Source organism: Rutilus rutilus (assembly GCF_951802725.1).
Source record: "Rutilus rutilus genome assembly, chromosome: 1".
Taxonomy (NCBI): Eukaryota; Metazoa; Chordata; class Actinopteri; order Cypriniformes; family Leuciscidae; genus Rutilus; species Rutilus rutilus.
Window position 1 is genome coordinate 20191326 of NC_140209.1, and position 25327 is coordinate 20216652.

The following is a 25327-nucleotide window of genomic DNA, read 5'->3' on the forward strand; positions in this document are numbered from 1 at the left end:
AAGGTATGTACAATGTTTTTAGGAATGGTATCTGTCTTTGGATCATTGTTTTCAATAATGTGCTTTTTTGTCATGTGTTGTGTATCTTTGGATTATGTTGTGTTGTAAATAAATCCAAACAATCAAAAAGCCATTATTTTTTAAATCTCCTCATTCTTTGTGCAAGGTTGCTCATAATGACAGGGCCTGATAGCTACTAATAAGGCAGTTAGGGGACGGTCTTTGTCTTTCCCAGGTGTGAAAACCCATACATATTAATGAGATGTTTACGCCTCCTGCATAAAGCCTTCTTACACAAAACATGTTTTACAAATTTTAAATCAATATATTGTCTTATCTGAATTGATTTTCACATAGTTTTTGAGCAAATATTCTAGGCTACGTGATACAATTTTCAAAAGTCTTGTGAAGAAATAATCAGTATGGGTGTCATGGCCTTATTTCAGTGACAATTTTTTTGTATTTTCACAAACCACGCATAAATGTCATTATCTCAAAACTACAAACTTTTACATACATGCTGCTGATATACACTCACCTAAAGGATTTTTAGGAACACCTGTCCAATTTCTCATTAATGCAATTATCTAATCAACCAATCACATGGCAGTTGCTTCAATGCATTTGTGGGTGTGGTCCTGGTCAAGACAATCTCCTGAACTCCAAACTGAATGTCAGAATGGGAAAGAAAGGTGATTTAAGCAATTTTGAGGGTGGCATGGTTGTTGGTGCCAGATGGGCCGGTCTGAGTATTTCACAATCTGCTCAGTTACTGGGATTTTCACGCACAACCATTTCTAGGGTTTCCAAAGAATGGTGTGAAAAGGGAAAAACATCCAGTATGCGGCAGTCCTGTGGGCGAAAATGCCTTGTTGATGCTAGAGGTCAGAGGAGAATGGGCCGACTGATTCAAGCTGATAGAAGATCAACTTTGACTGAAATAACCACTCGTTACAACCGAGGTATGCAGCAAAGCATTTGTGAAGCCACAACACGCACAACCTTGAGGTGGATGGGCTACAACAGCAGAAGACCCTACCGGGTACCACTCATCTCCACTACAAATAGGAAAAAGAGGCTACAATTTGCACAAGCTCACACAAATTGGACAGTTGAAGACTGGAAAAATGTTGCCTGGTCTGATGAGTCTCGATTTCTGTTGAGACATTCAGATGGTAGAGTCAGAATTTGGCGTAAACAGAATGAGAACATGGATCCATCATGCCTTGTTACCACTGTGCAGGCTGCTGGTGGTGGTGTAATGGTGTGGGGGATGTTTTCTTGGCACACTTTAGGCCCCTTAGTGCCAATTGGGCATCGTTTAAATTCCACGGCCTACCTGAGCATTGTTTCTGACCATGTTTATGTCGAATTGCCGTAAAGCAATTTGTGTTTCGTGCTCGTTCTCGTTTCTCACAAGACTTCCAATTTCTATCTTGCCGGGATGGTAATCCCCAAGTTGCAAGGTTGGTTTTCCGCCTGGGAACGCTGGGGGGAGCGGGGAAAGTCACCAATATCACCAGAACAGGATGTTTAACCATCCAAATGATTTCTAGACAGTTTTAAGTTACCAAGTTCTGCTTTAAAGTTTCAACTAACTTTTCTGAAAACAAAATGTCAAAATATAGGTGAAAATATGTCCGCAGAGTAACAGAGATCGCAGACTTACTGATGAAGGACGCAATCGAGCCGGTCCCTACAGCCGATATGAAGACCGGCTTCTACAACCCGTACCTCATTGTACCCAAGAAAGGTGGTGGGTTACGACCGTGTCCTGAACCGGTCCCTTCACAGGCTGCCATTCTAGATGCTTACGCAGAAACACATTTTAAAGTGCATCTGTCCCCAAGATTGGTTTGAAGCGGTTAAAGGAGAACTCCAGTCAATTTTAACATTGAGCTAATTTTTTGTACATTTGGAGTGCTGTCAATACAGAGAACAACGACATAAATCGGTGTTGCCTACACCATGTTATCCTCTTTTTAAAATTTGCACCCTGTTGACTTCTATAGGGCAAGTCTTAAACCTGCTTTTAGCCTCTTAACATCCTTTATGTGTTATTTCAAGTGCACAGCCAATGTGAGTGATTCCTTCTGAGAAAACACGGGTCAATCTGACTGCAGTAGATGTGAAAGATATGAATAAAAATTATGTTTATTCAGCCAGCGCTCATACCTGCTCATACCTGTAAACCTGCTCATACATCCTGTTTTCGGTCGAAGTCCATAGTAATCAATTGTCGAGTTCACGCGCATATGTTTAGTACCTATGATCACGCGCATGAACTCGACAATCGATTACTAGATAGTTACCTTGGGATCATTAGAGTATCTATCTATCTATCTATCTATCTATCTATCTATCTATCTATCTATCTATCTATCTATCTAGGATTATCTGATGTGTGTGTGTGTGTGAGAGAGAGGGAGAGGTAGAAATTTTCTGTGTACTTTTGCATATTATACTGTAAAAACACAATTATTGTTGATTTTAGTTGATCATAATTGATCATAACTAGAGAGGAAATGATGAGATGATTAAAGTGGCCAAAATTATCATGGTTATCACAGAATCCTGTTACTACAGAATGAAGTCAATTCAACAAGTTTTATGTCGAAAAACAGCAAATAACAAATTGATTAGCATCAATATGCACTTTTTGTTTCCTTAACATTAAAATACCATTTAAAATGATGGCCAGATTTTAAAAGAGTGTCTTGCAACATGTTGCAACAAGTTCAAATAAAGTTGACAAAAAAGGTTTTATACAAAGATAAACCTCATATTTCAGCCTTTAAATAATTTTTTATAAAAAGAATGAGTCAAGAAAGATAAATTACTGACATTTACACATTAGCTTATATTTATTAGTAGTGTTTGGGTGCACCCCCATCCTTCATGTTGACTGTGCTTTCAATGTTGTTATGGAAAGGGGTGATTGGTTGGTTCCTGTCACATGACCTGCGATGCATTTGCGGCATTCTGAAAAGTTTAGATTTTTTTCATCTCGTTGCGCCTGGTAAAAAAATTAACGCGTTGCTTCAATTATGAGAGCCTACATTTGAACAAACTTGAGCGCGCAAAAGTCGCGATATGTGAACGGCCTATGGCGAGCTAACTCATATGAAGCCATGAGCTACTGGTAGCACGCGAGCGACGTGTCGGAGACCCCTGCTCTAAGGCTCCGCTTTGTAGACTACAACTCGATACTTTTTTGCTACTTTGTAATAACTTTCTGCGGCCAGCGTTTCTGTAAATGAATGAGGGTAAACACTTTTTTAGACCTGACTAAATGAAATTTAAGACCTAGGATGAAAATCTTGCCGCTTTTAAGACTTTTTAAGGCCTTAAATTTAAAGTTCAGAATTTTAGACTTTTTAAGACCCCGCGGAAACCCTGTCAGTCACCTCAGCCACCTAGGGCTTCGGGTCAGCTAGGAAAAGAGCACACTCACCCCCATACAGAGGATCTCTTTTCTCGGTATGGAGTTGGACTTGATCAACGTGACAGCGCGCATCACCGAGGCCCGTGTCCAGTCAGTGTTGAACTGCGTGAGCAGAAAAGCAGAGGCTTTTTCAGAGGCTCCTGGGGCATATGGCATCTTACGCCGCTCGGATTGCTTCATATGAGGCCGCTCCAACACTGGCTCCATGATCGAGTCCCGAGATGGGCGTGGCAGAGCGGCTCGTGCCGGGTCCAAGTTACCCCGCACTGTCACCAAACTCTCAGCTTGTGGTCGGACCCTTCATTCCTGCGGGCAGGTGTTCCCCGGGCCTAGAACAAGTGTCCAGGCACTCTGTGGTCTCCACGGATGCCTCTGCCACCGGCTGGGGGGGGCACGTACAACAGGCATGCAGCTTCAGGTCTGTGGACGGGGCCTCAACTGCATTGGCATATCAACTGCCTCGTGTTGTTAGCAATATATATTGCGCTCGGCCGCTTCAAGACACCGCTACTAGGCAAGCACGTACTGGTCCGTACGGACAGCACTGCAACCGTTGCGTACATCATCTGTCAGGATGGTTGCGTAAAGGTGGACTACGCTCCCACCACGTCACAACTCGCTCGCCATCTCCTACTTTGTTGTCAGAAGCATCTCAGGTCGCTTCGTGCCATTTATATTCCGGGCCTGCTCAACCGTGCAGCCGACCTAGACCAAAGTCTTTGACCCATGCAGCCGAGAGAGGACCTGCTCTTTCAGAGACGGGGCACCCTATGGCACCCGTGTCCGGACCTCTGGAAACTCCATGTCTGGTCACTGGACGGGACTCGAAGGTTCCAGGTGACCTACCCCAGGTGATAGTTGAGACCATCACTTCCACTAGAGCCCCCTCTACGAGGCGCCTCTATGGATTGAAGTGGAACCTGTTCGTTGAGTAGTGTTCTTCTCACGAGGAAAACCCCCGAACTTGCTCTTTCAGAACTGTGATTTCCTTCCTGCAAGCTGGGTTGGAGCGAAGGCTGTCTCCCTCCACCCTTAACCCCCTGTCTTATCAGTGCAAAAGAGAATCAAAATTTTGATCTTACATATAAGTGTTATACATCATTCGATCTTTTTGAGTGTCTATTTTTTTGTGTATACTCACTATAAAAACAAAGTGTTGTGCTTTTTGCCAAATAAAAATAAAATAAACATGATGCGAGTTCTGCCTTCTCTCTGTCAGTGAAGTCCATTCTGAAACGCGTCCGAAAATGAACTAACTCAGCGAATACTCAGTCACGCAGACATAGAGTCACACGGGCATGAAGCTGGAATTCTCTTCTTTTAACTGAAGTAATTTATATAAAAAACAAAGATTCTCAGTTTATGTCATCTGTATGAAAAGAGAGATGTCAGTCGTTCTCACTATAGCTCAGCGAGTTTAACGTGAACACGCCCACGGAGAGCGTGCGTTATTCAAACGCAAATGATCTGAGGCAATACATGCAACGCCCACATCAGCTGGAAAAAACACACCAAGTTTAATAAGAATCATGTACTTCACGTGGTCTTGCTACGCTGTGAGGAATAATAGACACTCGAAGATGATAGGGCTTTCTGAAGTGATCCCAATTACGTTGTCACATTCCTTCAGGGAACGAGGGTTACATTAGTAACTGAGACGTTTTTAACCCTGTTTTGTTTTTAGGCAGTCATTACTATATGTAACTATATCTAACTATATATAAGTTTTATATAAAGTCCAATACATATGGTAGCTCATCACAACGGCTGTAACCAGTTGCTAGGTGACAAAACCAGACTGTCCCATTGAACAACTCCTGGGACACAGCTAGCAACAATTTGTTAATTTGTCAATACATTTTGTTAGTTTTTTGGTGGACAGTGTAAATATGCACTGATCCCAGATGATGTCCCTCCGGCTGAGGCTTTACCAGCGTCTCTATTGTGCAGCTCATCCCAGATCTCCTGCTCAGCTCAATAACAGTCTACAGAATTTTTTTTTATTTCAATCTGTTTTATGTATACTGTTTATTTTATTTATTTTATACTCTTATTTAGTTTTTCGTATTTTAAACGTAACTTATCTTGTAAATAGTTGTAAAAAGTACTGTAAGTAAAAATGTATAGAACATATTATTTTGTATCAAATATACAAACTCATTGACAAGAAAATTACAGAATAATTTATTTATTACATTTAAGTCATAACTTGCAATACAAAAATAAACAATTCACAGAAATTATTTTGTGTTTCATTTATAAACTATAACTCGCATAAAAATAGTGTATACGATTTTTAATTTTACTAATTTTAATTCACATAAGCAAAAGTATATTTAAACTGTCAAGAGGAGAAAACAATATGTTAATTCTCTCCCTGTTCTCCTGTGATCTCCTCTCCTCTATCTCTCTCTGAAACTTCATGTCCTCCCGAACTAGCTCGATCAGCTCCTCCTCTTGGTCTCGTTCGCACCGCTGTGACGCAATCGGCCTTCAAATGCGGCCTTTGGAGGATACAGCCCCTGAATTGGGACACAGCTTTTGTTTCTCAGCACATAAAGATGAACTGTGATCTCAGACTGTGTTGAAGTGTTTCTCCACTGCATGGATCTTCATGTGTATCTTCAGGTGAATTTTAAAAGAGAAACTCTTTCCACACTGATCACACATGTGCAGCTTCTCTTCTGTGGATCCTCTCATGTGTTTTCAGAGATGATGACTGACTGAATCTCTTGTCACAGTGTAAACACTTGTAAGGTTTTTCTCCAGTGTGAATTATCTGGTGCAGTTTTAAACAGTTTTCTGTAATAAAAGTCTTTTCACACTCAAAGCACATGTACTCTCTCACACCAGTATGAGTTTTCTGATGTGCGTAAAGATTGCAGCAGTGAAAAGCTCTTTCCACAAACAGAACATGAATGAGGCTTCTCCTTCATATGAACTGTCAGGTGTGACTTCAGGTTTGATGACTTAAGAAATGTTTTGCCACACTGATCACATGTGAACGGCTTCTCTCCGGTGTGGATCTTCATGTGATGCTCATGATTACATTTGGTTATGAAAGTCTTTCCACATTGATGGCACGCGTACGGCTTCTCTCCAGTGTGGATCTTCATGTGTTCCTTAAGATTTGATTTTTGTGTGAAACTCTTCCCGCACTGATCACATGTGAACGGCTTCTCTCCAGTGTGAACTCTCATGTGAATCTCAAGAGATTTTTTGTCTGTGAATCTCTTTTCACAGTGTTCACACATGAACAGCTTCTCTCCGGTGTGAATTCTCATGTGAATCTCAAGATTTTGTTTGGTTGTGAAACTCTTTCCACACTGAGTGCAGGTGGAAGATTTCTTGGCTCTTCTTTTCTTTAAAAATGTCTTTTTAGTCTTTGAGCGACTGAAAGGTTTTTCTCCAGGTTTGACATGATGTTCCTCCTCCACTTCACTCAGTTCTTCACTCTCCTTCACTTCACTCAGTTCTTCACTCTCCTTCACTTCACTCAGTTCTTCACTCTCCTCCTTCACTTCCATCAGGTCTGAAATGAAATGTGAAGAAAGAAAAAGAAGTTACATTTTTAGTACATAACTGAAAGAGAGAAATATAAAGTGAAAAGACATAAAAGTGAGCCCTGATGTAATAGCAACCTGATGTAAAAGTAGGCAACAGCTATAAAATATTACAACCACTTTTATGCATTTTTATAAATCAATTATATGTCCCTGAAACTTTTCATGATTGAGGTACATTGATATTCCAATTATTATTTTTCAAAGCATTAAAAACACAAATACCATGTTTCTGTAGTGAGAACTATTAAATATAGTTGATCAACGACACAATTATCTAACGTAATTTTAACATAAAAAAAAAATTCTGACACCAACTTTTAGAATGAGATTTCATTTATTTTATGAAAAACTTTAATTATTAAGGGCCGACGCATTAGACTCATCACTAAAAAAACTAGCATCGCAATAAGGTTATTGTGATTGTCAAAGCATTTAGTAACTAATACAAAAGTAAGCTTATGTAAGCTTAGTGAAAACATATGTGAGTGAGATGAGTAATAAAACTTTCTGTGGAACTACGTTGTATCTTTGGCTATTTTTCATGGTAGCAGAGGATGGTTTCCAACTACAGAGTACCGCCTAAGCTTGACGAAGCCTGACCATACGAGTGCTGGAAAAATTAAGTTAGTATTTGGAGACTTGTTACGGACTTAGAAAAGAAGAAGCAGGCACTCACGGTGGTGCCGGGGCTCGAGGGGCGAGCCAGAGAGATCGCTTTGGAAATACCTGCGAACGATCTGAACAAAGACAACGGTATGGAAACCTTGCTAGCTAAGCTGGACGCGGTATTCTTGAGAGAAGAAAAAGACCGGGCTTATGAAGCATACTCTCATTTCGACTCGATTTCCAAAGACAGTGCGGTGTCCATGGCGGACTACATCATAGACTTCGAGCAGAGATACAACCGCATGAAGAAGTACAACATGACACTGCCTGATGCTGTGTTAGCGTTTAAACTCCTTGACACGGCTTGTCTCGAGGAGAAGAGTAGGCAGCTAGCACTTACAGCATGCACGCATTTGACATTCACATCCATGAAGTTAGCGTTGAAGCGGATTTTTGGAGGAAAAACCAGTGGAGCAAGCGGCGGCAGCGAGACTCAAGATGCAGCGTTTTTCACGGAGCAGAGGCCACCAGACAAATTCAGACGGAACAACGGCCCGTCACAGAGCAGACAGCGGCAACCACAGCAAGGTACAAACCCACTCGACAAATATGGTATGCGAACAAAATGCGTCATTTGTCAGAGCACGTACCATTGGGCCAAAGACTGTCCTCATCAGAGAAATGAAGTAAAGCTAGCAGAAGATGAAAATGTGGAAGAGTGTAACATTACACTGTTTACAAAAGTCATGACGGACTCTGAGATCTTCCTAACTGAATCACTGGGATCAGCTATCATTGACACTGCATGCATTGCACACGTACTGTTTGTGGTGAGAAGTGGCTGGATAGTTACATGAAAGACCTGAGCCACAGCCAAATAAACAAACTGCTGCAAACAGAATCTTCAAGCTGCAGACCTTTCAGATTTGGTGATGGTCAGGTGGTACAATAAGGTAAACAATGAGTCTGCACATCAGAAAATGCTCCTTAGCAATTGTAATGATTGCTCACCACGTGTAACGTTTCGGGCCCAAGCCCTTCATCAGACATGAAAACAAGTGGGGAGACACACCTCCATATATACAGCCATGCATGATCACATGATGAATACAAAAATATATTAAGTGGCTAAGAGAAGGCCTGCAGTGCTTAAAGCATAGCCTAGAAAGTTTTTTTTTTAAAATGTCTCTACCACTGTAAGCAGTCGTGATAGATGAGCAAGAATGTAGATTCTTGCTATCAAATCAGCAAAACGATAACACAACATTTACAATATTTACACAATTAAAGGAGTTATTTACAGAAATGGCCTCAGGGCAAAATCTTCATTCAACCCTTTTGGAACTAAAGTGTCCAGAGTGCTTCTCTTTTGAGTAACAGACAATTTACATATCCTCCACGGGAGGGCTGTTTCACAAGTTCAATGCCGCAATATCTGAGAGAGGAAACGTTATGAGAGGCTTGTGAAAAATGCACCGCTACTGGGATTTTGATGTCATGGTTACGAATATTTGATCTGTGTTCTGAGATTCTTATTTTCAGTGGCCTGGTCGTTTTACCAACATAGGCCAAGCCGCACGGGCATTTAAGTAAATATATAACATTCTTTGTGTTACAGGTGATCACACCTTTGATGTCATATAGTTTTTTATTGCGTGGGTGATTGATGGTGGTACACTCCAACAGAAAGGTGAAGCTTCCCGCTAAGATCGGACTAACAAAATGTCACATTGAAACGGAAGTTGTTCCTGTTGATATTCCTTTACTGCTGAGCAAAATGTCTCTAAAGAGAGCAGGAACTGTTTTAGACATGGAGAATGACAGAGTTGTCATGTTCAAACAACCAGTGCCTCTTGAGCTCACTAGTTCGGGACACTATTGTGTTGACATTAAAGATGGTAATACTGAAGCGGACACCAATGAAAGTGAAGTCCTGTCGTCACAGCAGAGATGTCTACAAAAGAGAAGCGTTAAGTTCTCCTAAAGCTTCACAAGCAGTTTGGCCATGCCTGCGCAGACCAGCAGCAGAGGCTCATCCTCAGCTCTGGAAATACTGACAAAGACTGTCCAGTTATTCTGCAAGAGATCATCTGTGACTGTGAGGTATGTCAAAGATATAGCAGGACCAAGCCCAGTCCTTGTTGTCACAGCAGAGATGTCTACAAAATAGACTGGGCTCTAATGGCCACAAACAGTATGATCAATGTGCATGGTTATAGTCCACACCAGCTTGTGTTTGGTCACAGTCCTAATCTTCCCTCCGTTTTGGTTGATAAACTGCCTGCTTTAGAGAGCACTTCTATAGCCGCGTTTCCACTGTCGGGCCAGGGCCGGGCCAGGGCTTTAAACGGGCCGTGCCGGGCTAATAGCCTCGGGCCAATAGCACCGGGCATGCGTTTCCACTGTCGGGCCAGAAGCTCCACAGCGCTTCACTAAAACACGCCCGTAACACGTCTCTCTGGAGCAACGTTACAGTAACCCATCATTTCACCAACAAATGGAAGTTTTATCAGAAAACTAATCAGAAATCACTGGAAACAGCGTTGAAAACAAACACGATAAAAGCGGCCGTTTGCTAGCTTTTTTTTTTTTTTTTTGTTTAGCAGCTACTTGAATATTTAAAACCCAAGCATCGATGTTTTACCACAGGTTTACAATAAAAAGTGATACATTGATCATAATGAATTAATTTATGTAAAAATTGCACATTAGTCACTCAGAAATAAATTACCGTTAGGTCTAGCCTATTTCACAAAAGAAAGAGGACACACTTACTTTTTCAGTCGCGTCTGTTTCTTTATCTGGTAACTTAGTTACAGGACATATTTACATCACATTTAGAAAAAAATGATCATTTCTACAAATAGCCTATATGCCATACGACCTGAGGAGCTTTAGCACTCTCTCGACTCCCATACAGATATTTTCAGTCAGAGAAACAGAGGAAGCTCCCGAAAAAAAAAAGTTACTTTATTTTTTGATAGTCCGGTTTAAAGAGACGAGACGTAGGCTATGACAGATAAAATAAAAACATGACTGTGATAGCCTTTAAGATTGTCTGATTTCTTCAAGCCTTCGCTATGTTTTTTTTTTTACTATGCGTATCTTCAAGCGTTTACTATGTTTACTATGGTAACGGCTAGCACGCATGGTCTTTTGCATCACAAACAGAAGGCATTCAAACATGAACGCGATTTAAATTATTTTATTTTTAAGTCTTAAATGCTGACAGAATCATCCGGCGCTGCCGTCTCCCAACGGTAAACTCCTCCTCTTGGTTACCACTCCTCTAGCCCGAGCTGGCCCGCTTTGGCCAGAGGTATTCGACGGGCCAGAAATCCTGGCCGTTGGCCCCGAGTAAGCCCCGATCAAGCCCCGGAAGTGACAGTGGAAACGCGACTGGCCCTGGCACGCACTAGCACGGCCCGGCCCTGGCCCGACAGTGGAAACGCGGCTTATGAGTACTAGAGTAGGACAGCACCTAGCAGCATTGCATGCTTCCAGAAGAGCATTCACAGAGGTGGAATGCTCAGAAAGAATAAGAAGAGCTTTACGAAAGCAGCTCAGGCCTACAGATGAAAAGAATGAGACAGGAGACAGAGTCTACTACAAACAAGCAGACAGTCCAGAGTGGAAAGGCCCTGCTGTAGTTATCGGTCAAAGTTATCGGTAAAATTAATGCACAGGATGAGGATAAACCTGTACTACCTGATATTCCTGAAAATAGTAAAGAAAATGAAAACGTAATACACACGGATGTGTCAGAGAATTCAGATGATGAAATGAGTGTTAATGGAGACGTGCAAATCCCTGAAAACACAGAAACAGATGATAGAGAAGACGTGAGACAAACTAATGAGACAGAGAGTGATGCTACTAATAGTGGGTTCCACTGGTGTCAAACTGTGAACAGGTCAGACCGTGACATTTACAAACAGAGATGATGGTACTAAGCACACTGCCAGAGTTTTAGGCAGAGCAGGAAAAGCAAAAGGGCAATATAAAAACTGGTACAATGTGCAGTATCTTAAACCAAATGGCAGCAATGGTCAAAAGGAAGCTTTAGACATGTCACATGTTGATGATCTTCTCACTGAAGGTGAAAACACAGATGCTGATGTACTCATTACCAAAGACATCTCTTTTGATGCTGCTAAACAGCAAGAGATTGAAAACTGGCAAAATAATAATGTTTATGAAGAGGTCACAGACAAGGATACCATACCTAGGATATCCAGATCCACCAAAGGAGGGAAAGCATTTTCACATTAGGCTCCAAAGCTCTGGAATAGTCTTCCTGATACTGTTCGTTGCTCAGACTCGCTCTCCCAGTTTAAAACTAGATTAAAGACGCATCTCTTCAGCCAGGCATTCATATAATACTTTTAATCTTACAGTTAAATCCGACCTCTAGTTCATAAACGCCAGAGGAGAACTGGCCCCCAACTGAGCGCTATACAAATGTACTTGACTCCACAAGGGTCAAAAATGTATTTCTACTAGATGGGTCTGTACGTTGAAGGAAACTTCTAATGGTATTGTTCCTAAAGCTTGCCTTGTGGCGAGAGGTTTTGAAGAAGTCAATATTCATGAATTACAAAAAGATTCTCCCACATGTGCATCAGAGTCACTCAGGCTGCTGTTAGCTGTTATTTGTCAAAACAAGTGGAAAGTAAATTCTATGGATATTAAGTCTGCCTTTTTGCAGGGAATGGAACTCTCAAGAGACATTTACATTCGTCCCCCACCAGAAGCAGGCGTGGACAATGCATTGTGGAAACTAAAGAAATGTTTGTATGGACTTGCAGAAACTTCCCTCTACTGGTACAACAAGGTCAAAGAACTCATGCAGAACAGTGGTGGTAAAATGATCCTGCAGTGTTTTATTGGCAGAATGAGCAGTCTGAGGTGACAGGAATACTGGCATGCCATGTGGATGATTTTTTTGGGGCAGGTTCAGAGCACTTTGTAACTAATGTCATCCCTGTAATCAGCGCGATAAACCCTTGTGCCAGGTCGCGCCTATAGATTATATCATGTATCCAGATATATTGTCAAAACAATTAAGCATCAGCTATCAATATCAAGATGATTTAGCATTTCCAATTTAAGTATTAAATTATTAGTAGTATTATTGAATTATTATTATTAGTAGTAGTATTAGGGAATGCCAAGGCTATACTTTATTATTAAATTGATAGGCTATTCAAAATAAATTTCCACGCAATAATTTCATAGCGCATCACGTCATAACCAACTTGCTGTGAGGATAATAAAATATTACATAGAAGCGTACTCCTCCTCTTTGGAAATTGACTAAAACATTTAGGTCGATTACAATGAATTATAGGCAATTATGAACAGTCTATAATATGTCCGAACACTGCAATAATAAATCAATGGAAATTAAAAACAGCTTTATTTCAAAAACATTGTTTAAAGTCCCTGTAAAGTCAAAATTAAGTATGTGTTCTGAGTTTGTCACACCACAGAAATATGTGTTATTAGCCACCCAGCCAAATTTGAATGATAAAAAAAGCCGGTAAATACATAAAATAAGCTATCAAAATCTTGAAAAAATGAGCAGTAGTCTCTGCTCTCAAACGCTGGGGGCGTGTCCACTAGCTGCGCTGAAACCACGCCCACTCGCGGGAAAGCTGCCGTCACTGCTACAACCGGAATGGATGCTCCTAGCAGCAGTTTTACAAAGCCATACATGTTCGAGCCTGGACTACCTACTATAATTATAACATAAGCACACAAGGCAACTTACACTCATAGGTGGGCACGCACTGCCGATGATGGCACCAGTTGTCGGCGCGACGGGAGTATAAACACCGAGGCGGGAGATAGTCAGTTCGCCCCCATTCACCAGCAACAGTGGATTATCAGTGAATCCCAGTTGTCTCCGACGAACTATCCCGTGTAAAATGATCACTACAGAGGCGGATTTTGGCGGTGATCCTCAGCTCTCCATCAAGGTGGCTCTTCACAAAATTAATCCACCTCTTCTTGATGTGATCGTTTTTCGGAAATTTTCAATTTACAAACACCGATCTGTTTTGTACGTGATCGCATCCAGGTAATATGCATTTCCGTGACGAATGCATAGCTAGCTAGCAAACTATAGGCTGTAGAAACTAATAGTACTGACAGTAACTCGCGATCGGCAAACTGATGTGATTGTGCTCTATTTAGGGGAGCGGCCAGCGTCAGGGGCTCCAGTGCGTCATCAAGTAGGGGCGTGTCCAGGAGCTCAGGGGCTCCGGTGCGTCATCGAGCCCCCGTTTTAGCCCCGCCCAATAAATCCGGAACACAGCAATGGTGAAAAACTGTTTAACGGTCTAACTCGACAATTCAGTACTTCACAGTTCACAGTCTTTGTAATATGTTTTAGCAATACATTTCTAACATTTCTAATGTGTTTAGAATTTTTTTTTAGAATTGCCTTTACAGGGACTTTAACAAATTGATAAAAGAGGCAAAGTGTACATCGCAGCTGGCTTGGAAGATGTGGGTAATCGTTAATCCATTTTGCAACACGAACTGGAGGTAAGAACTAGGATCTCCCTCTTTTATTTATTTATTTATTTATTTATTTATTTTTAATCTTTGCTGCAGATGAAACTTCTGTTTTCGCGCAGGCGCAGTGGGGAAAAAAACACTGAGTAGGGCAGAGGGAGAGGAGAGAGGTTAATCGCCTCTCGTTTCCCCCTGTACACTGCACGACAAAGCTGAAAATCGGCCCGACCCGAAAAAGAGTCGCACGAGTCAGAATTCGGCTCAAAATCGGACGAAAATCGCACATGTGTATGCCCGTCTTTACACATTTTGCTGTGTCTACAGGACACACACACTTAATGGAGTCAGATTACTTATATTGGAGTCAGAGATAATTAAATGCTTAATAAAAAAAAAAAAAAAAGTTTTTTCACATAATTTACCTTTATTCTGCACCGCTGTTTCCCTTCTCCTAAAACGGTCTGATGATTTCCTGGTTATAAGAAGCCTCTCCCTCATAAATACACGATGGGCTCTGATTGGTCAGCTTGGCCCAGTCTGTGTTGTGATTCGCTTACCGCCTAGTTCACGCTGTCCGGAAACGTCACGCCGTTACCATAACAGCTATGCCATAACAGCAGTTGCATGTGCTCCGGTGTATTATAAACACAGGCGTCAATATTGCCTTATCAATTTCAGTCTGAATCAGATTTAGAGAATATTATTTGAGAGGAATCGAGCAGATCTTGTGCACGAACGGCTGTTACAGGACGTTTCAGAGAGGTAACGTATGTTTTTTTTTGTGTAGATGTCTCATACTTTTTAGATACTTTTTATATACGCGGTGATTTGTAAATGCTACTGCTTATGCTAATGCTACTGTTTATGTTACAACACGCAAATACAATTGAGTAACGTTACATACAATCGTTTAAACTCAACATTACAATCCTCGAAGGGATTATTTGATCCCCCCCCTCTCTCTCTCTCTCTCTCTCTCTCTCTCTCTCACTCTCTCTCACTCACTCACTCACTCTCACACACACACACACACACACACAACAAATGTAGCCAAATATCTGTCGTCACAATATGAGCACATTACGAGACTAACATGGTTTACCTCAGTAAAGAAAGTAAACACAGAACCATGTTTAATGTAACGTTACCTGTAGCCATGATATAATTATTTTATGCCGTGTTTCAGACTGATAAAACATGAACAAATACATACAGTGAACTAGAGTATTTTGACAGTAATACATTATTTAGCCGAAAAGTGCAACAGTAACTTATACTCAATATAAGTAACGTTAGTCCTTTAAAAGCACTAAGTGCAGCCACAGTGTAGTGAAATAAGAGACTTGATAATAGAGAACACAAATAAACCTCAACTGAACAATTAAAGGGTTAGTTCATTCAAAAATGATTTGCTTAAAAAAAGTATTCTCGTCGCTTGATAAATCATGATGATTGTCAGTTTCTGCACATAAAAATTGTTATGTGTTAGAGATCTAGCCTAATTACAATGTATTTATATAAATAAATAAATAAAAGCAAACCATGTTTCAGTTCATAGTTATGTTGCTGTAGTGTTTGAAGATGAGTGACATTAGTGTTTGTCTTTTTATTATTGATGTTTTATCCATGTCATATTGAGAAAATAACAGTTTTATCTTTTAATAGAGCAGTTTTATAGGCTTTTATCATGTATCCTGACTCAAATAATGTGTTTCTAACAGCAAACACTCAGAATAAAGTGAGATGATCTGCTGATGATCCTGAATGGCTTGTTGAATGAGTGTTGATAGTCTGAGGCTCATCAATATTAACAGATCTGCTGAAAACACTCTTTATTTCATGACAATAGTTCCTGTTTTCACCTCATTTATTATGCTGATGTCTTCAGATTTCCTGTAAATTGACACTTGAAGCTCATTTCATTAGTGTGAATATACTAAGAGTAATTGTTGGTTTCTATAAAGAGATAAAGACATAAATGCTTAAATGTAATTTAGTATTAAAACAAACTCCGTAACTGATAACTTTGATTTTTGCAGATCAGCTCCTCCCACTGCAGTCACATCATCAGTGAAGCCCCTCCCACATCAATCACATCATCAGTGAAGCTCCTCCTACAGTGAAATTCATCATCAGTGAAGCTCCTCCCACTGCAATTATCCAATAAATGCTGGAATATTCCCATCAGCTACAAGTGAAGACGAGCACAATGCATCAGGAAGAGCTGATATCTGTAAAGACTGAGTTTATTAAAGAGGAAAGTGAGAACATGAGTGATCCAGAACCCTGCAGAATGAAACACACTGAAGATCCTGAAGAACAAAGAGGTTGGTGTTTATTCTTCGTTCATTCATGATGCTGAAGAACATTTATGTTAGAAAGACTCAAACACTTCATCAGTTTTAGATAAAAAGATAAACTATGAAATGAAATGGTTTAATTTGGGGTTTTCAAAAATGGTCAGTAAAGCGAAGTTTGAGAACTATTCATATTGATTGTCAACATCAGGTCAAACTAAATATAATTATCACTATGGGAAATGGTACAAACTTGTTTGTTTACAACAAATGGTCAGTAAAGGGAGGTTTGAGAATCTGTTATATTGATTGTCAATATCAGGTCCATCTAAATATTTTAGCTGTTTTATTTTACAATTTTAACTGGCTCACATTTTTTGCAACCATGTTACCAAACATTTTGACAGTTCTCAATTTTCGATTAGATTTCTATTCACAAGCTTGCGATTCGATATCGATTGTTTTGGATATACTGAGATAAAGTACATGGCAAATGTTCTCAGGGAAAGAAAATCTCTCAAATAATGCTGTAAACTACACATGGGAGTCAGTTGGTACTACACTACTTTAATATTGAAGGTTAACATTTAGGCCTACTGATTTGTATACAAACACTTAAATTACATTCAAGGATGTTTTTTATAATAATAAAGTTATAGCCTACTAACTTTACAATTGCATAATCATATTTCTACCTTTAAATATACACATTTAAATGGTGGCTGTCACAAAAACTTTACTGATTTATTAAAACATGCATTAAATATCGAACATTAAAAATGATAATGCATATGTAATGTGATGCATATAATTATCAAAATGCTCCTCTAGAATACATTTTTCTAGCTGAATAACGAGTTATGGTCTATGAATATGGTTTTGTTTTTGTATGATTTATAATTTTTATGATATATACAAGGTTTAAAGAAAATAACAACCAAACAAATAAATAAATAAATGGGTATAAATAAATAATAATAATAATAACAAAAAATGTAAAGGTGAAAAAGTAAAAAAAAGGAAGTATTAAAATAAATATAAATACATTCTCATCAGCAGATAACACTGGAAAACAGAAATACTGAGACAGACCAACAAAGTATTAAGTGCACTTAAAACTGAATTCTAAACATCAATGTAAAATTACAAAGTACTAGCTGGAATGGAAAGGGTTATTCAGACACATATTAAAGATGGCAGAGTCTGTATGTGCTAAAAAGGGCTTCCAGATTTTAGAGAATGATGCACTGGGCCGGTGAAGAGAAAGTCTATTTTTTTTCAAGTTTGATCAAAATATAAGGCGTCTTCAATCGACCTAGAGTGTGATGGAGGGTGGAATATGGTTTTTCTGAGGTAAATGTGATGTTACATGACATATTGTTTACAAGACATCTTTCCGTGGTTGAAACACTAATTCAGCTATTCCATGAGACATGTTTAGTTGAGTTTTACTATGTTTTAACACACCTTCAGATGTCCATTCATGATTATTTTGAGCTGTAACTGAGATTAAAGAATATTATTAGGAGATGATCAGTTCACGTGTGCTTCTGTCACGCCACATTAAACAGCGCCAAAACGGTTTATATTTTTTGCATTTTGTAATAAAATGGACGTAATTTCAAACCTTAGACTTTGTTTCACACCAAAAGTAACAAAGACTAAAGATTATGGCGATTCATTGGATGGGATGTGCGCTACAATGTTTTGTTCATTCATCAACTGAAAACAGGATAGACTAATCGATTCTTGGGATTTAAGAATCGAAATCGGTTCGTAAAAATGAGAATTGATTAAAATCGAGAAATCAATATTTTTTACCCAGCCCTAATGAACAGTAAAGTGTATTAAGTAAATAAGCTTGAATCCCAGAATGGCTGACAGTGATGTAAACATAACCTATTTATTGGTTTTCCTGTCACCAAAGAACACACTAACCAGAAGAGTCTGCGTCTCTCCTCAGATTTCAAACACACTCCAGTGAGGAGGAGAATGACTCTGCATCACTAGACACCAAACTTCTTTATCTGTGGTCGAGCAGTTATTTGGGGGCTCGCCTTTGTATTCGATTTCTCTAATACATCAAATAAGTAAGCCTGACCAGGGTTTTTTCTGGGTCAAAAATGGTCTTCGGTGGTGGCCGACAGACACAGTCATCCTTTCTTGCCCTCTTTTAAAAAAAAAGCTGTGATTTTTACCTCTGGATAAAATCCTTCTTTACTAGACCTAGTAATTATTTTGGTATATAATCATATCAGTATTAAAAAGTAGAAAAAAGTAGCATTAAAAAGTTTATTTTAACTAATAGTCTCAAATAAAATTCAATTGTAAATACTGTAATTTTTTAAGGCTAAATCTTGCTAACCATGTAGGTTTACTCTTACTAAAAAAAGGGGGTAAGCACACTTACGTTCTTATTGGTGTTCTGAGTAAATTATTTGTTTGAAACACTTTACAATATGGTTTGATTTGTTAACATTAATTCAGTGGTTCTCAACCGGTAGGGCCCGCGGACACTCTCCCGGGGGGGCGCGAGTAGGCTACAGGATGATTGAAAAATACTTTTTTTGTCAAAAGCGACTAGCGACAAATCTAGCCACTTTCACTGGTGTTATTGGAGACTTTTGTGGTGTTTGGAGACTCAAAAGCACATAACACCCTGCAGTTACTGTGCTCAACGAGCAGCGGGGGCTGCCGTGACACACACACACACACACACACACACACTCACCCACTCACTCACTGACAAAGGACTACAATCGTTAAGTCTTAAAATATAATCTGCATTGCCTGCAAAAATCGCTATTTTGTTCGTTGTATTAAAGATTGTGCCTAAGCTCAGACTGATTAGCCCCCGATACTAGTCTCTCAACATAGCCACACACATCGTTGCATCATAGATATCATTTTCATAGATATCATTTTCTTGCAAGAAAGAACAGAATTGAGCGGACACAACTTTTTCTTGTATTTTATACCGTAAAACTTCAAATAAAAGCCGAGTCCCAAATAGACGCCTGTCTCTTTTAAACGCCTGGTGTGACGACAGGTTTGGGTAAATAAAGGCCGGTCTCAAATAGAGGCCTGGTCTGTTTTTTAGTATCGGGTTGTATATGATCTTATAAAACCCATCAGATCGTCTGTTCCATGTTTTGATTAGATTTCACGTGACAGACGCAACCGTTCATGAACGACTCATCACTATTCGCCCGCGCGCATGTGTGTGTATGTGAGGGAGAAAGAGGAGATAATATATTTCATTAACTTCGGGATGTTATCCTTAGGTATGTGGCCTGACAGTAGCTTCTGATGGAAGCGAGGATCACCTTATCCATTGTTTCAAAGAGGGAGAGCCGTGCGCATCTGGGCGGGAGCTGTTAGTGCAAGCAAGGCAGGCAGAGTTAGCGGAGGCTGGAGAGGGAGAAGTGGAGGAGAGCGACGTGGAGGAGGAATTCGCCAATGAACTTGTAATTGAGGATTGCGGGGATGATGATAGTGATGAATAGAGTAATTTTCTATCACATGATTGCAGTTGTTTTACAGGGTAGCCTTCATTCTTTCTTGTTGATGTGTTTCGGGCAAAATACATTTCATATGCTCAAGTTCATATGCTCGATGGATTTTAGCGGTAACTTGTGTTCTGCCCATTGCTGTCCATTGCAAAGACATTTCTTACATTAAATGATTTGTTAAACACATTCGAATTAATTATAAAGAAAACATAATATAATGTGGTAACCTCCTGTCATGCTTGAACATCTCAACACTAAATTAAAGGCCTGTCTCTTATAGACGCCTGTCTCAAATACAAGCCGGTGCAGTTCGGCGATTTGGGTAAATAGAAGCCCGGGCTATTATTTGAAGTTTTACGGTACATAAATGGAAGATTTGAAATGGGTCTATAATTTGCTAGATTATTATGATCTAATTGTGGTTTCTTAATGAGAGGTTTTATAACTGCCAACTTGAATATTCTTGGAACATGACCTAAAGATAAAGATGAGTTAATAATATTGAGGAGAGGCTCTTCCACTACAGGTAACACTTCTTTCAGTAGTTTAGTTGGTATAGGATCTAATAAACATGTTGTTGGTTTAGATGCAATGATACGTTTATTTAGCTCTTCCTGTCCTATAGTTGTAAAGCACTGTAATTGTTCTTGCGGGGTGATAATTGAGGCTGAATCATAAGACATCATTAAAGATTGTACATTTACAATTGTGTTTCTGATACTTTCTATTTTCTCAGTGAAGAAATTCATAAAATCATTACTACTAAACTGTAACAGTATATTTCGCTCAGGTAATGTCTGTTTATTTGTTAGTCTAGCCACGGTGGTAAATAAAAACCTTGGATTATTTTGGTTATTTTCTATTAGTTTGCGGAGATGCTCAGCCCTGGCTGCTTTTAGGGCCTTTTTATAATGTGACATACTGTCTTTCCACGCGATTCTAAAGACCTCTAAACCATGTTATATAAACCAGTATGATATAAACCATTATGCTATTCCACTAATGCCAACATAATTTGAGTCTATTTAAAATAACGTGGTCAATAGTGTCAAATGCAGCACTAAGATCGAGTAACACTAATAGAGAGATACAACCACGATCGGATGATAGGAGCAAATCATTTGTGACTCTAATGAGAGCTGTCTCGGTACTATGGTACGGTCTAAATCCTGACTTGAAATCCTCACATATCATTTCTTTCAAGAAAGGAACACAGTTGTGAGGATACTGCCTTTTCTAATATCTTTGACAGAAAAGGTAGATTCGAGATCGGCCTGTAATTGACTAATTCTGTAGGATCAAGTTGTGTTTTTTTAACAAGTGGTTTAATCATAGCCAGCTTACAATCACCAACAATTAGGACTTTATCTGCAGCCACTACTAACTCTGATAGAAAATCAGCAAATGCTTTGATTAAAATCTTTATGGTGGCCTGTATACAGTAGCCAGCACAAATGTTAAACGTGATTTATCATTTACACTAGTGTTACATTTAGCAACAACACTTCAAACAAATTATAATTCAGTAATTCTGAAGATATTACTATAAATTACAGCAACACCTCCCCCTTGCCTTAGAGACAAGGTTCATGTTTATAATAGTAATCTTGAGGGGTAGACTCATTTAAAGTAATATAGTTGTCTAGTTTTAGCCAGGTTTCTGTCAACACAGCACATCTAGATTATAGTCTGTAATCATATCATTAACAATGAGTGCTTTTGAAGTAAGGGATCGAATATTCAGCAACCCGAGCTTTATCATTTGTTCATCTGTATTATAGCTGTTTTTTATTTGTTGAACATCAATTACATTTTTACCCTTGAATGGGTTTAGGAGTTTTTTGTATGTCCTAATTCGGGGAACAGACACAGTCTCTATATGATGATATCTAGGTGAAAGAGGCTCTATGTGATGGGATTTATCTGACCTGGGTGACGCGAGGCCGCTAGCAGACAGTCGGTTTAGCCAGTCTGTCTGCTTCCTGACCTGAGCCCCAGATTGTCATGTTTGAGCTCTAAGACTATGTGCCATATTACTAGAGAGAAGAGCAGCACCATCCCAGGAGGGATGAATACCAGCTCTTTTCAAAAGGTCAGGTCTGCCCCAAAAACTTTTCCATTTATCTATGAATTCTATTTTATTTTGCGGACACCACCGCGACAGTCAGACATTGAGTGAGGACAATCTACTAACTATCTCATCACTCCTGCAAATAGGACGGGGGCCAGAGCAAATTACAGTGCTTGACATCGTACTTGCAAGTTCACACACCTCTTTAATGTTGAAGGAGTCATAACCTAGTATTACCTTGGATTCCCACGCTCTATTATAGTCTTTCAGGCCCTTCTAAAAAAGAAAAGTGGAAAAATAAATAAACACAGAGCTCCTCTGACCCTTATTTCTGAAGGCATTATTGTCTCGCGAGATACCATCTGTCGTGGACGGTCATTGTAATAATGCAAATGAGGGGCGCGTTGATTGGTGGCAGGAAGGAGGGGGGGTTGACACTGCAGGTAACGCTTCAGCATATCATTCCAAAATGACATCATGGCGCAAGTTGCGAATGAACCCGACCTGGCCGCGGCAGTCAACAACAGAGCAACTCACGTGTGCACCACGTTTCTGCATCTTTCACGGTCGAGTGCGTACTTCGAATCGGACACTTTTGCGTTGGCTGCGCGTCCACACGCAGCGGCTTCTCTTGCTCCCGATAGAATGGTGTTTTCGTGTCTTTTGTCTTGTGAGTCGCAGTGTTTTTGTACGTCTTCATCGCGTCAATTTGAATTTAAGCGCGTATACAGCCGTGAGTTTCTGTTAGAAGTCGGCAGAACCACATTTTTAGAGTTTAACTCCGCGTACGCAGAAAAGCTGCGAGAACTCGGTCTGCTCCGGAGGCCTACAGATCACCGACCCCCACTAGTGCATCTTGCCCACAGTGGAGGCGACACAAGCGGCGTCAGAGGAAGCAGAAAAGGGGCAAACGCGGAGGTATCTGGGCTAGGCTAATGGCCAATCCACACAAGCCAGCCATACCTACCATCTTACTGGCTAACGTACGCTCTTTGGACAATAAACTGGACAATATCCGACTATTACGTTCAACCCAGAAGACTGTAAGAGATTGCTGTGTTTTTGTGTTAACGGAAACATGGCTTAGCAACAGCGTTCCAGACGGCGCTATTCAGCTCGATCAGCTGATATGCTATCGAGCAAACAGAGTTCTCGTCCCGGGAGGAAAAACCCGCTGCGGTGGTCTGTGTTTACATCAATGATGCATGGTGCCACGATGCTGTTGTGATCTGTAAACATTGTTCACCTCTGGTGGAGTTCATGATTATTAACCCTTTCACACGTAAGTTTAAAATATTCTGGCTGACCCCCCAGCGTGAGTTTTTCAAGGCGACCGTTATTTAGAATGTGTCACTTTATGGTTTCCATGGTGACGCGCGTCATTGCTTGTCACGTGACGCACCGCAGCAACAACAGAGCTGAATGAATGATGATCTGCTTTTATGCCATTTTTCCTTTTTTATTCAAAATATTCACAAATTTGTTAGATATGGCATGAAATATCTGATATTCCAATTGTCAAATATATGCAAGTGGAAGTGTTTTGTTGTTTAAACACCTTTATAATGATCGCGTTAGTTCAGCTGTATGCGCGATGGGCGCCGCCATCTTAGTTTGTGACGCAGACGTAGTTCAGAGAATCGGATCTGTTGGATTTTATACAACACGTGAATTCATCCACTTCTCCCGAAATACATAAAAGTAAGTGGCTGGTGAACTGGGAGAAGAATAGAGTAAACTTTAAAGTTATTTACACAATATGTATCTGATATGAATAAAACGTGTCTAATTATAATCAAAAGGATTATTATTGCCTCTTCCTTTGACATTAGTGTGTATTTTACAAACTCTAAATGTATTGTTTTTTTAGTACTTATATGTCTGAAATCTAAAATAAACATTATGTGGTTGAAAACACTGAAAAGTTGTGATATATGACAGCTCTGAGCTCGCCTGTCTCTGGCTCAGCGCCAGCCAACGCGCGAAAGCACATTTGAATTTAGCAGTTGATCACGTGATGCACTGACCGTTCTAATCACACTGGTGTGATCGTACGCTCCAGGGACCAGCCTAGACTGATCACACCGGTGTGATCGTACGTGCGAAAGGGTTAAGTGCCGGTCGTTCTACCTGCCGAGGGAATATACTGCTATACTGCTCGTTTCTGTTTACATTCCACCGAACAACAACAACAGCAACAGGAACGATGCACTATATGAACTGTACCAGCACATCAGTGAGCAGCAGACAGCCCACCCTGATGCTTTTCTCATCATAGCTGGGGATTTTAACCATGCAGACTTAAAGAGTGTGTTTCCAAAAATACACCAACACATTAACTTTCCAACACGAGGTAATAACATTTTAGACTTTGTTTACACCACTCAGAGAGGAGCCTACAGAGCCCTCCCCCTCCCCCACCTTGGTGCATCAGACCACATCACAGTTATGCTAATGCCTGCATATGGACCGCTCATTAGAGTCACTAAACCAGTTTAGAAACAGATACAAGTGTGGCCGGAAGGGTCGTCAGAAGCTGTTCAAGACTGTTTTGACACCACTGACTGGAATATGTTTAAGCAGGCTGCCACATACAATAACACCATAGACCTCCAAGAGTACTCAAAGACTGTCACTGCCTACATCAACAAGTGTATTGATGATGTAACAGTCACAAAGACCATCACTGTCCGGGCCAACCAGAAGCCGTGGATGACAGGGGAGGTCTACAGACTCCTGAAGATACGGAATGCTGCCTTCAGAGCTGGAGATGAGGTGGGTCTGAGAACAGCCAGGGCCAACCTGTCCCGTGGCATCAGAGATGCTAAGAGACAGTCCTCCAGGAGAATAGCACATCAATTCAGTGACAGCAGAGACACTCGGAGTCTATGGCAGGGGATACAGTACATTACGGATTACAAGCCCCCACCGCGGACCTGTGACCGTAACATCTCTCTGCTGAACGAGGTGAACGTCTTCTTCGCTCGCTTTGAGATACAAAACAACTCCACTGCACAGAAGATTCCATCTCCTCCCAGCGACCAGATGATGACGCTGACCCCAGACAGCGTGAGGAGATCATTTAGAAAGATCAATGCACGCAAAGCTTCGGGTCCTGATAATATTCCTGGGCGTGTATTGAGAGACTGTGCAGCAGAACTTACTGATGTCTTCACGGACATCTTTAACATCTCATTAAGTCAGGCTGTTGTCCCTACATGCTTCAAAGCTACCACCATCATTCCAGTTCCCAAGAAGCCGTTTCCATCTTGCTTTAATGACTACCGTCCAGTTGCACTTACTCCTAT

General features: G+C 40.3%; 2 protein-coding genes across 2 annotated transcripts in view; one reads left to right on the forward strand and one right to left on the reverse strand.

The window, feature by feature from the left end:
• Positions 1 to 5810: 5810 nt before the first annotated feature.
• Positions 5811 to 25327, reverse strand: part of LOC311292699 (uncharacterized protein) — a 57383-nt gene continuing 37866 nt past the window's right edge. Inside the window, exon 2 of the mRNA XM_084412480.1 lies at positions 5811 to 6977. Within this exon, the coding sequence (XP_084268606.1) occupies positions 6271 to 6977 (707 nt within the window). The 3' untranslated portion in view covers positions 5811 to 6270. The remainder of the gene's footprint in view (positions 6978 to 25327) is intronic.
• LOC311292084 (uncharacterized protein) overlaps positions 14725 to 25327 on the forward strand; it is a 36619-nt gene continuing 26016 nt past the window's right edge. The window contains exons 1-2 of the mRNA XM_084411543.1: positions 14725 to 14901; positions 16179 to 16466. Coding sequence (XP_084267669.1) covers positions 16307 to 16466 — 160 coding nt within the window. The 5' untranslated portion in view covers positions 14725 to 14901; positions 16179 to 16306. The remainder of the gene's footprint in view (positions 14902 to 16178; positions 16467 to 25327) is intronic.